This window comes from Trichomycterus rosablanca, chromosome 18 (genome assembly GCF_030014385.1).
Source record: "Trichomycterus rosablanca isolate fTriRos1 chromosome 18, fTriRos1.hap1, whole genome shotgun sequence".
NCBI lineage: Eukaryota > Metazoa > Chordata > Actinopteri > Siluriformes > Trichomycteridae > Trichomycterus > Trichomycterus rosablanca.
The window spans coordinates 26,522,082-26,534,955 of NC_086005.1; the positions used below are offsets into that span (position 1 = coordinate 26,522,082).

At 40.7% G+C, this 12,874-nt stretch overlaps 1 protein-coding gene across 2 annotated transcripts in view; it reads right to left on the reverse strand.

Moving 5' to 3' along the window:
- Positions 1–12,874, reverse strand: part of LOC134332262 (uncharacterized) — a 38,220-nt gene that overhangs the window by 3,012 nt on the left and 22,334 nt on the right. The window contains exons 9-21 of one of the 2 annotated variants that reach the window (XM_063013822.1): positions 9,977–10,103; positions 9,380–9,415; positions 8,077–8,198; positions 6,515–6,644; positions 5,245–5,375; positions 3,857–3,983; positions 2,722–2,754; positions 2,315–2,424; positions 2,069–2,195; positions 1,459–1,583; positions 1,237–1,360; positions 489–650; positions 45–204 (exon numbers count right to left, since the gene is read on the reverse strand). In XM_063013822.1, coding sequence (XP_062869892.1) covers positions 45–204; positions 489–650; positions 1,237–1,360; positions 1,459–1,583; positions 2,069–2,195; positions 2,315–2,424; positions 2,722–2,754; positions 3,857–3,983; positions 5,245–5,375; positions 6,515–6,644; positions 8,077–8,198; positions 9,380–9,415; positions 9,977–10,103 — 1,514 coding nt within the window. Of the gene's footprint in view, positions 1–44; positions 205–488; positions 651–1,236; positions 1,361–1,458; positions 1,584–2,068; positions 2,196–2,314; positions 2,425–2,721; positions 2,755–3,521; positions 3,583–3,856; positions 3,984–5,244; positions 5,376–6,514; positions 6,645–8,076; positions 8,199–9,379; positions 9,416–9,976; positions 10,104–12,874 lie in introns of those variants that run through there. The other variant, XM_063013824.1, reaches the window with a different exon arrangement.

Consider the following 12,874-nt stretch of genomic DNA (forward strand, 5'->3'; position numbering starts at 1 on the left):
CAGAACACAAGGGTTATAGTCAGCTGTTTATAAAAAATTTTTACCTATACGGTCCAGTACGAGGCTGTGGTGTAAATGACTGGAGATCGTCCCGTTCTCATTGACGCTCCACCTCTGATTGATCCGCCCGTGCTCTTCCCACAATGCCACTCTGGTGCCCACCAGCGCTTTCCCACCAATCACAGTCAGGCAGCCTTTCCCCACCTGTGCACATACAGTCAGTTATGAGATAGTACAGAGCCTTTCGTCGCAGTATAACTTAAGTCAAATGGTATGCCCACAGAATGCCAGTTTTTGCCCGTTCCCATCCACTAGTTGTCACCCCTACTTCACGACAGCTACAAACCCTTTTCTTATGACCACTGCCTTTTTAGGAACTGCTTTAATGTGAAGTAACAAACCACCTTCATTCACATAACACCCATGATTGCCTCTTATCTCCGTAATCTAATTAAAATCTATATCGGTGTGAGTGCTGGAGGTCTGACCTTGCTCTTGAGCAGATTCTGTGTGTACACCCAGTGCTGCGTCTGCTGTGAGCGGTCAGTAGGACTCAGTGAGAGTCTGGCTGGTGTAGAGCGCTCCCCTGTTCTCTCTGCAGTCAGTGCCATCCCTGAGGCTCCACTCTGGACCTGAATGTACACGCACCGCTGAGGGGAGGAGGAGGAGGAGAGGTTAGTCATGCATCAGATAACAGTTTAGCAACATGTACATACTTATATTATACATTCTTATACTGAATTTATACCTATATGTATATATCAGTTATAATCTATATTATTATTAATATCTGTTCATTACTACTATTATACTCATTCATACTGATATGTAATTATACATTTATATCTGTCTGTCTGTCTATCTATCTATCTATCTATCTATCTATCTATCTATCTATCTATCTATCGATTTATATGTCTGTCTGTCTGTCTGTCTGTCTGTCTGTCTGTCTGTCTGTCTGTCTATCTATCTATCTATCTATCTATCTGTCTGTCTATCTATATATTTCTCTGTCTGTCTGTCTGTCTGTCTGTCTATCTATCTATCTATCTATGACATGATCTAATCTAATCTGATCTGATCTATTTATCTATCTACATACATTCAGAATAAAGCACTATATAGCCAGAAGTATTTAGATAGCTTACTGAAACATTCCATTTTCATACATTTATGTATTTAAGGACACGCAAACACAAAACTATAACATCTTTTGACGATAAGGCCGGAGCTCACCTGTCTGAGTGGATGTAGGGAGCCGACGGTGTCCCAGCCGCTGTATTCACCCCAGCACGGATACTCGCCCGTCTGCACTAACATCTGACGTCCCTTAAACTGGCTGAACTCATAAACCACCCATCTGCGATACGAGCGATACAAGCACATCAGCTCATCATGAACACACAGCAAAAATCCTTAAACATATACAAATAAAGAAAGAAATGATGGGGCTGTTACTGGCCACTGATGACTCTGAGAGACTGGGTGAAGAAGTCCATGGTCTCTAGAGGTGAATCTGCCACAGTCTCCAACCCTTCGAACGAGCTCAGGGAGAAAAGACTGATGTAGGGCTCGGAGACGTTCTTCACACGATACAAGACAAACAGGTTAAAATGAACACCATTTATTTACATAACAAATCAATAACTCACTTGAAAGATAATCATAAATGATTGTAAATCTATAGTATTAATAAACCTGTGTAAAGAAATACCACGATTGTACGTGCACAGATGTAATGTTATATAGATCTGACACATTTAGCAGCCAGTTTAATTGTTTTACTTTTCATTTTTATGTTTTGCCACTGCTTTAAAGTACCACAATGCAGTAACACACCCTGGACCGGAAGCTAATTTATCATGGGGCCTAGGCCACTATTCATTTTTATTTTAAATTCATTTATATTGTGAATACGGCTTTTCATTGTCTGTTTTTTTAACTGTACCAACAATTGACTGACTAGCCTACAATTATCACAGATTAGCCAACAGTTAAATGCAATTCAATAGGATCCTTGTAAGACACCTAAATGATTTAAAAGAAATGATTTATCAACGGGACTTACATATTGAATTGGTCTGAGGGATTTGATCGTTGTTGCCACGCAGCCACAGGAAGTGAGGTCGGGATACAGACCCTCCTCAAGGATGAACTGGTTACCACAGAAACCTTCCTCATCAAACAACACCCAACTAAACACGGCAACAGAGAAGCGAAGAGAGACGCGACTGTAAACGTTCACTGTAACCGCTCGCTATTCATGTACAAGAATGTGGTGCCTGTAATGGTGCAGCTTCACCACCAACCTCACCTTCCCTGAATCACTCGGAATGATGCAGGAATCAGCGCGCCACAGTCTGCTGCTTCAGTTACGAACTCTCTGCTCTCCCCGGAGAAGGATGCTTTACTGTAGGCACGCAGCTGCAAACGATAACACGGCGTGATGCAGAGAGAGAACATGTTCAATAGAATAGAAGAATAGAATAGAATAGAATCTTTATTGTCACTATACACAGGTACAATAAAAATTTGTATGGCATCTCTCCAATAAAGGTTTTAAAAAATATTAAATACTGGATGTGTGCAAAATACACTGCATCTAAACGGCAGTGCTATTACAGAAAAATAATGAATAAAAAACCTGCAAAAAATACTAGCATCATCAATCATCAATCCAACCATATTTTACATATTTAGGATCACAAAAAATACACATACCAAGAACTTTGGTTCATTTTCTCGACCACTTTCCTAAACAACAAACAAACAAAGTGTAAGTATGTGGGAGACATGCACTTATTTTAAATACTTATTTATTTATTAGGATTTTAACGTCATGTTTTACACTGTGGTTACATTAATGACAGGATCAGTAGTTACTTGTTACACAAGATTCATTAGTTCACAAGTTTCAATGTCAAACACAGTCATGGTCAATTTTGTATCTCCAATTCACTCCTGGAGGAAACCCACACAAACACGGGGAGAACATGCAAACTCCACACAGAAAAGACCCGGACCGCTCCACCTAAGAATCGAACCCAGGACCTTCTCACTGTGAGGCGACAGTGCTACCCAATGAGAAATATTATAATATATAATTTTCTTACAATACTTAGTGAACACAGTTATTGCAGCAAAATGAAATGCAATTTAATGGCGCCCAGGTGGTGCAGCGGGATATTCCACTAGCCCACCAGCGCCGAGATTCTGAACTCGAAGGCGGTGCCATCTAGTGGGCATAATTGGCAGTGCCTGCAGCAGACACTAATTGGCCACAGTGTCTGCTAGGGCGGGATGACCGGACAATGTGTGTGGGGTCTTCAAATGCTGTGCAAGGACCCTGATTAGCAGATAGAGGCACCTGTGCAGGTCCGCAGCATGCGTGAGCGACAATATACCCTCCTCTAGTGCAATCAGAGATCCACAGCAGCAAGAGACAAATTGACTATGCTAAATCGGGAAAAAAATGGGAGAAAATGCATAAATAAATAGGGAAATAATGCATTTTAAGCATGTGTGCACTACGATGTCGTAAACTGACCTGATGCATCCAACTTAGCAAATATAAAAGTTAGTCTAGGGCAATAAAATTACATAAATGAGAAATACTTTGCCAGTACTATTTCAAACATGAAAATAAATGCATACATAAAAGTATTTCTGTTTTATTTCCATTTGTTTTTTTTATACCAAGTTATATAAAAAATAGGAACTGAATCCTCTATTCTCTCTCCGCCCCACCTGATATCTGTTTCAGCTAACTCAGCAGAATGCGATCTGTAACTGAACCTCATCCGCCTGCAGACAGAAATGTGTGTGTGTGTGTGTATGCGTGTGTGCGTGTGCTTACCTTGCGCACAGGACGGATGGAGAGAGGTGAACTTTTCCTGCCACCCCAGTCCAGCCTTCCAGCATGCTGACCTTTCTCAAGCACACACTGCTCTCCTGTGTAATGCTTCCCACTGTACGCTACCCATCTGCAAAACACACACCGCTTTGATAAAGGAGAATCGTTCTCTATTGTATGATTATTAGTACTTACTAACTTTATATACTGAAATTATGTTTACGTCTTTCCAGGGTATTTTTATAAGGCAGGATGCAGGTGTACAGCATAAAAACGTCAGCTAGCAATCAATTAACATCCTACCATGTTCTGTGGAATGTACAAAAAGCTGACCAAGCCTAGTTAACCTTATTTTTGCATTAGGATCTGCTGAACTGGATGAGGTTTTGTGTGTATTGTACATAGAAACAGTACAGACTTCAATGCTTAATCTTAAGTCAGGGGTCCTGTTATACTGTGGACAGCATTACTGTGACTGATCACCTGATTAATATAAGATAATATAAGGTAAGATGCCTTTATTGTCATTGCAGAGTGTACAACGAAATTGAGCAGCAATCCAACAGCACTTTTACATATAATAAGTAAACAAGAAGCGAGAAGTATATACATATACACAATACACACACGTGTATGTATGCCTAAAAATCTTAAATATAAGCAATAAAGGCTAAAAACTATCATTGTAAAAAAGATAATAGACAATAATTGAAAAACTGCAGTGAGGTAGTACTGGGGTATTCCACCTGCCCTAATTACCTTAGATATTGCACTGAAAATATTGTACACTTTAGAAGTAATAGTCATAATAATAGTAATTAGTAATAGTAATAGTCAGCAGTCATAACAAATAAAATATAAATATGGAGCAGAGTGGAACATGGGGTAATATGATCATATAATATGATCACTTGAGGGGATTGAGGGGTGACTGAATGGTTTGATGAGTAATAAAGGATCTGGAATTTGTAATCTTGCAAGATTCTGGATAAACATTTTAATCTGTCTTTTCAATAATCAAAACACTAAAAAATGGAGTTATATTCATCCTGTAGTGTCCTTAAGTTTTACTGACCCAGTAGTTGCTTAAACAATTTATGTTGTTTTTTCCTGTAATTTGACACCAGTGGATACAAGGTTCATGCTCGATAAAACAGCAATAATTAAGATACATATACACACACACATATATAAGATGTATGTATGAGCATAATAACATTGTCAAAAGTCTAATTTGGTGCCCAAGGGGAGCAGCAGGTGAATAAGACTGCACACATACCAGAGGGGGTGTGTGTCAGGCGAATATACACCCTCCTTGGACGCCTTTGGGATCCCCAGCAGCAGATTGGCTTTACTAAATTGGGAGAAAAAAGGGGAAATCTTATACTCACACTCCACTCATGACATCGATGGTGTTTGCTTCATTCATTAATCCAGTCTGCTGCAAGTCTTCCACGTCATAGTCCACAACTTCCATCTGCTCTTCCTGACTGTTTAGGCAAACCGCAGGTTCGATGAAGTCCTAAAATAACCACAGCAACAATCACCCACAGAATAAAACCATTAAAACCATTTAGACTAAATAATATTGAGATTCAAAAAATTCATTTACTACTCATGTCGTGGCGGCCTACTACACTAGCCCACTACTGCTGCTATCGATCATCCAGGCGTCTATACGGACATGAATGGCTATAAGAAGGATGGCCAAAGCCCTGCGATGGGTTGCCGCCCTGTCCAGGGTATTCCTGCCCTGTGCCCAGTGTTTCCCCCCACAACCCGGCACTAAGCAATCCCACTCTATACAACATCTGGCCAAAAGCATGTGGACATGTGACCATGAGGTTGCTGGACATTCCAATCAAAAACAGAGACTTTTGGCTATTGATCCTACAATTTATGGGAAAGATGTTCAATGGGGGTTGGCGTCCGGGTTCAACAAAGACCACAGGATTTCCTCCACACCCACCTCGTCAAACCATGACCTTGTGGAATTAGGTTTGATCACAGGGGCACGTGAAGTGACAGTAAAGGTTTCATCTACCTGTTAGCAATGGGTGTTACATGTTACATGCGCTGTTTAGAGACACCGGCGAGTCTGCCAACTGGGTCAGATCCTCAGCGCTTCAAATATAAAATCTGACCCATTTACAAACGCTTTACATGCTCTGGAAATGCGAATATTTAGAACAGCCACTGAGAAGGAATGCACTTTAGCAGCAAATATTCTGTAATGAAGAAAGTTTTTGATGCCCGATGTGAGTTTTTGTTATCTGATGTACTTCCAGGCTGCTGACGAGCTCACGCTGCATGTAATAGATCCCCGACTGTGAAATGCACCGTTGTTATGAAATAGGGGATCGTCATGCAGAGTTTTAAAGGCTCATCAGTGTACAACGACAATAGCTTCTGACTTCTGAGCATTTTAAGCATTCCTAAGCATGTAGGATGTGTTTAAAGACTAATATAAAGGAAGGTAACAAAGAAGGAAGCCAGCAGTCACTCGGAAAGAGTTTCAGGATGCCCTATGTACAGCAGGAAAGACAAGTACATAGTAAACAATCATCATTCCTCAATCAATCATCAAAACAAAACAAAAACAAGGGTTGTGTGTGTGATGCTTGTGCTTATAAATACATACGCTTTTACGATTATACTTACAGCCCGGAGGAAGCGAAAGGACTTTAACGTTTTGTCTGGCTCACTGAACAACGTGGTGCAGTCACTGTACTCTCCCTCCTCCAGCACACGCTGCTGCCCTCTGTAGTTCTCACCCGAGTAGCCGACCCACCTGCCGCACACACGCGCATCACAATCAGTGTCCGTGCGGACGCCCGGCCGGCCGACAGCACCTCACAGGCCTAATTTCAGGGACCTCGTTTCTCAAAAATCACAGATTTCACAGATTTTTAAGAAAAAGAGCCAGAGGCAGAGGTCGTAATCGCATTCTGACAGAGAGAGACCCACATCCGGTTCTTTGTCCCACCCCCCAACTGAGCAACCGGCCAATCGTTGCTCATACAGCCACTCAGCCTCGAACCGGTAAGGCAGAGCTGGATTCAATACGATGTACTCAGAATCCAGCTCTGGTTGCAGCGTGTGTTTTTACTGCTGCGTCACCTGAACGGTGTTTAAAAAAAAAAAAAAAAAGATACATTTATTAAATAATAAATAAATTCTTTTTTAAAAGAAATAATAAAAGAAAACTTTGTCATAATTTGTCTTCAATTTCATTTTGTTTATAAAATTGGGAAAAAATAGTATCGTGAATCGTATCACATCGTGGGTAGAGTGTATCGTTACATCCCTAGTACAGCTGCTTTAACTTAAACCTAGAACATTCAGCGAAGGTGCGAGGCTTTATGTTCTGCCTCAGATACGAAGCGCCCTTCAGCGTCCACAGAATTGGTTGTTAGTTTTCCAAACTCAGTTACCCAAGTTGTGTTTTTAGCTTCTTTACTTCAACATCTTGGATGTTTTGACTAAGCGATTGCTAACTGAATTGCCGTAGGATTGCTAAGACGCCTCATAGTGCAGATTAACCAGTAAACATGAGGCACTTGAACGCTACACGAATGAAAAATGTTAAATCGGTAAACACAAACACGACATTTTGAATTTTACAGCAAATTGCATATCACGTAAATGTAAGTGGAGATTTATGCATCCTTCAGGGGTTCTACCATCAGCCCATGACTTCCAGTAGAAGCACACACACATCCAATAAAACACAATACAAAAAGCATTACAACATGAATGTAAAGACTAAAAGGTCATTAAAATATTTTCCCAATCCGTATTCTTTGTCTCTGACTACATCTGTTGATACACTTAAACATACACATGCATACAATGGGCCAGCAGCAGTTCCTCTGTTTGCCGAGGGTGGGGAGCACAGTGTTTGTCTGAGGTGTGTTATGCTGCAGTAACTTTACACATTTCTATTCTCCTGAGGTGCTTCCACATACAGCACACCCACCCACACACTAGGATCATGCTTTATATACATTCCAGGCTAGTCATGTGACCGAGACTCTGGAGGGAGCTAAAATCACTAAATCTGTCTGGGAATCGGGGTGTTTACATTTCACGCACTTACACCCACACAATACGGTTTCCTTTCCCGTCATTCATGAGAAAATTTACTTCAAATGAAGACGTTTGCAGCCCTTTTTAGTGTGACAGAGTTATTAACACCTTTGAAAGTGCTAAACAGCACTCACACTCCTCCTGTAACTCGTACAGACGAGACCTGAGCTACTTCCTCGGGAGTTCCAAGACTGGGTGTGTTCCCCAGGAGCTCTCGGGACTGGCCCTGGAACAACGGCTTCTCGAACACCAGGATCTACACAGAAACACAACAGAACACTCACATTAACAAATGGAATAAATCTACCAAGCCAGTTGTAGCCTAGCGGTTAAGGTACTGGACTAGTCATCGAAAGGTCACTGGTTCAAGCCCCACTACTGCCAGGCTGGCACTGTTGGGCCCTAGGGCCTTCCCTCAATTGCTTAGGCAATATACTGTCATGGTACTGTAAGTCGCTTTGAATTAAAACGTCTGCTAAATGCAGAAAATGTAAATCTTATTTCTGTACATTATTTTAGGAGGGTTTTTTTACAGACACATTACACTGGGAATTAAGTAACACAATGCATGACTGGTTTCTGAGTCATTCCATTTCCTTTAAAATGAGTAAGAAAATAAAGAGAACTCACTTCAAACCAATGTAAACAAGGGTGGCATAGTGGCACGCTAGATATTTGGTGGATCTGGGTTCAACCTGGTCACTGGTTAGACTACATTTACATTTTCAGCATTTAGTGGACGCTTTTATCCCAAGCGACTTACAGTACTTTGACAGTATACAGTCTAAGCAATGGAGGGTTAAGGGCCTTGCTCAAGGGCCCAACAGTGGCCAGCAACCTTCTGCTTACTAGTCCAGTACCTTAACCACTAGGCTACAACTGATCTACTTTTATCTGTTCATATGGTTTTGTGTTTTTATAAAACTTTTTATAAATTGCTGCTAAGTTCGTGTGTGAGTGACTAAGTGAATAAATAAATGACAATGATTGGGTGTGTGGTGCCCTGTGCTAGACTGGCACCCTGTCCAGGACTTATTCCAGCTATGCAGCCAGTCTTTTAAGGTGGCGTCACATGCACCGCCAACCTGACCAACATTAGGGATATTATTGATTAACTAAGAAATAATTCATCGTCCAATCGATACAGCTTGTTGAAAATACCATTATAATTTTTTTATACATGAAAATATAAAGTTTTATCTGCTACACGTTCTGCAGTTCACTTAGCTAATGATTCAATCCAAACCCAATCCGAACTTTAATCCTAATTTAGCTAATGCTTCAATCCAAACAACGATACCTATGATTGTGGCTGTATATGATCTAAGGAGGAGGGCCTCATTTAAGGGAACTGACGATATGGCAGTGGTCGGGGTTGAACCAGTGACTTTCTAAATACTAGTCCAGTATCCACCTAAACATAGAAGTGTGCCTCACCTTTGGATCCAGAGGTCTCTGCACTCTCAGACCTTCCTGCAAGAAAAATACAGAAGTCGTATAAGAGGAAATATTTACACAGTTTGATTTTGGTAAAGGGCGGCACGGTGGCTCACAGCAAGAAGGTCCTGGGTTCGATCCCCAGGTGGGGCGGTCCGGGTCCTTTCTGTGTGGAGATTGCATGTTCTCCTCGTCCTTGTCCTCCCACAGTCCAAAAACATGCAGTCAAGTTAATTGGAGACACTGAATTGCCCTATAAGTGAATGGGTGTGTGTTTGTGTGTGTGTGTGTCTGCCCTGCGATGGACCGGCATCCCATCCAGGGTGTTACTGTGTATTTCTCGTGACCTAAATGTTCTTTCCTCCCTCTAGCAGTTTACCTTTGCTTGTTTTTAGGTTAATTACTGAAACCGAACTGCTTAAATAACAATAAAAACTGTAAAATGAAGCATCTTGTAAAACAGTAGTTCATACACACACTTTGAGTAACACAAGCTACTGAGCTGCACTGACGGCTTCCCTTCAGTAACGTGATCCGCAGGAGCAGATGTGGGGTTAGCGTTCGTGTCAGAGGTGAAAGAGGTTAATGGAGACGCACCATCCTTACTGGACGCAGTGACCTCACGCAAGAGATGGGGAAGTCCTTTATGAGGGGTGTGGTCAAGCCTCCAGCCTCTAGCAGGGTCTGATTTCCTGAGAATCCAGCACCGTCATAGGCCACCCAGCTGAGGAAACAAAACCACAATGACTTAGATTGTGTTGAGGAAGAAACCACAGTTATACACTAATTATACACACCCTCTCACACACAGCCTTTTGTGAACATGACAGCAAAAAGAGTTATATTTAGATAGAAATAAAATCCTACAGTTTATCTACAGTTTCAGTGTTTGTATTAGAGTGCTGATAACACTGGCTGGTAATTCCTTTGTTAGCTGATAGAAACGATGTCCTACGGTAAACACTCACGGGTCAATAAAGTTATTTTCTCACAATTGATTCCACAGTTAATTTTGGCCCATTTATTTTTTGTCTTTTTATCTATTTTCCCTCTCTGGCTGGACTGTCCTGCTCCCTGTGTGCTCCCTTCTTCCACTACCTGTGCAAGAGCCTCGACCAGGCATTAGGAGTCATTGTTACAGCAGTAAAAAGCTGACCTTCCATCCCTCAGACCCGGCCAGCGTGTCTGTGTCTGTTAAGCACCTGACCAAGTTATTAACATATTACTTATATTTTATTTCATATTATGATATTTTAAACTGAGGCTTTATCTAAATAATAATAATCGAATCTCAGCTCTGCCATCTGGCTGGGCTGAGCGGCCACATGAACAACGATTGGCCTGTTGTTCATATGGGGTGGGGTATTAAGCCAGATAGGGGCTCCTCGTAACTGATGCACTATTGGCTGATTGATAGCGCCTGCACGGAGGCGGGGAAAGAGTGTGGATCAGGATGTGTCTCTCCGTACACAAGGCTGATTGCATACGGCTGCTGCCCACGTGTCGGAGGGGGGGTGGGTTAGCTTTGTTCTTCTCAATCAGAGCGGGGGTCGGCATTAGTGGAGCGAAGGACGCGCTAAAAACAATGCCCATCTATTACAACCAGAAATATTAGCTTGTAAGCCTTAAAATCATCTGATTACACGGCTTTTACGTGTGAAGCCAAGTCTTACAGAGGATGTAGATTAGTTATTAAAGCAACTAAAGAAATATCTGTACAGGAAGGTAAAATAAACAAACAATGTGTTTATACAGTCAGGAAACAATAAACTCTTGGATATGTATTTGAGTGGCAGGCGCTTAGCCAATGAGAAACAATGCAATAAGAGTAAACCAGTTTGTTAAACCCTCACAACAGAACTGAATCAGGCGGGAGAACATTCATTATTTAGATTCACTATAAAACACAGACATGCTGCACTTGTGTTATGGATTTAACTGCTCCTGCGCTCTACAGAAGAAGGTTTTAAAAAGCTGTGGGCGTGGGCTCATTTTTTCTGCTGTTTATTGCCAAGATTTTTTCCCAGAGGGTATTCTCCTTTCAGATCATGGCTAGCCTTATGAGAGACTATAAAAACAGATATGTGGCTTTGTTCCAGCTTTTTTAGAAATGTATAAAATGTGTAAAATTTATAATATGACATCTGTACCATGTGGGTTGGAGAAAAATCTTTAATGTTACTTTCTGGTAATGAAGTAAGAAGCAAATTATTATTAGTGTATGAAAATTATGTAATATATAATTCCACTGAGCTTTGACATTTAGTATTACAGTGTAATAGATAAGGTTATGGACAAAGTATATATGAAAATATGGAAAGTTAAAATATCTTAATAGTTAATGATACAGTAGACCCTTGAGTTACGAACGGTTTACCATACGAACATTTCGGGTTACGAGCGATCTTTTTTTAACTTAATGTACAAACAAAATTCGCATTACGAACCGAAATTCGCGAAACACGTGACGTCACGAACAAGTTTACTCCGAACGTCTCTCTCTCTCTCTCTATATACTGTATATATATAGTGAGCAGACAGCAGATGGTGTTTTTTCGGCGTTTTCTTTATATTTTGTAAAATTCAATATTAAAATGTCCCCAAAGAAGGTGCAGAGAAAGTGCAGTGGTGAGAAAATGAAAAAATCAGTATTTGTTGTTGTATAATTACTCCTGCCAGTAGCCATCACTGTGTATCAGATAGCGGGGACAGTGAGTGAGAGAGAAGAAGGAAAGTATTCTTTCTACTGAAATAATGAAGGAAATAATAGAGAAATATGAGAGTTATTGTTGTTTCTGGTACATACATTTTATAAAAAAAAGAAGGAAATGTATTATGGTGTATGGTACAGTACACGTACTGTACTAAGATGTGATGTGTGTGTTCTATGTACAGTGCAGTACTACTACTGTGTATTGTTGTTTATTATTGTTTATTACAGTAATGTCTATTCTATAATTTAAGATTTAAGGGAAAATATACTTGTATTTATAACAAAAAAGAGCATTTAAGACATTAGAAAGGTTAGGGGTAAGGGGGGGTTTGGGATGTCTGGCACGAATTAATTCTATTTACATTATTTCTTATGGGAAAAATAGGTTTAACTAACGAACATTGACTTAAGAACAGCCCTTCGGAACCAATTAAATTCGTAAGTCAAGGGTCCACTGTAAAAACATTAACTTTCCCACTGAAATCATCTATTCCAATTTATGCGTGTCAGATTTGGTCTGGGAAATATAAAGACTTTGTCTGGAACATAACAAATAGCCACTGATTCAAGCCACGTACCAAAGGACTTTCCTTTACCGGTGCGATTTTCAATACCACACTTATGACTCAGCACTGGGCAATGCCAGCCGAGCAGAGGAACCCGATTGGCACGGATGTCTGTTCAAGCTCAGACAGCACGGCAGTGGGTTTTACAAACGGTTTAAAATGAGCCGTTTATCTACGAGATACATGATACAGTTGTACGCAATCTCTAAAGACAAA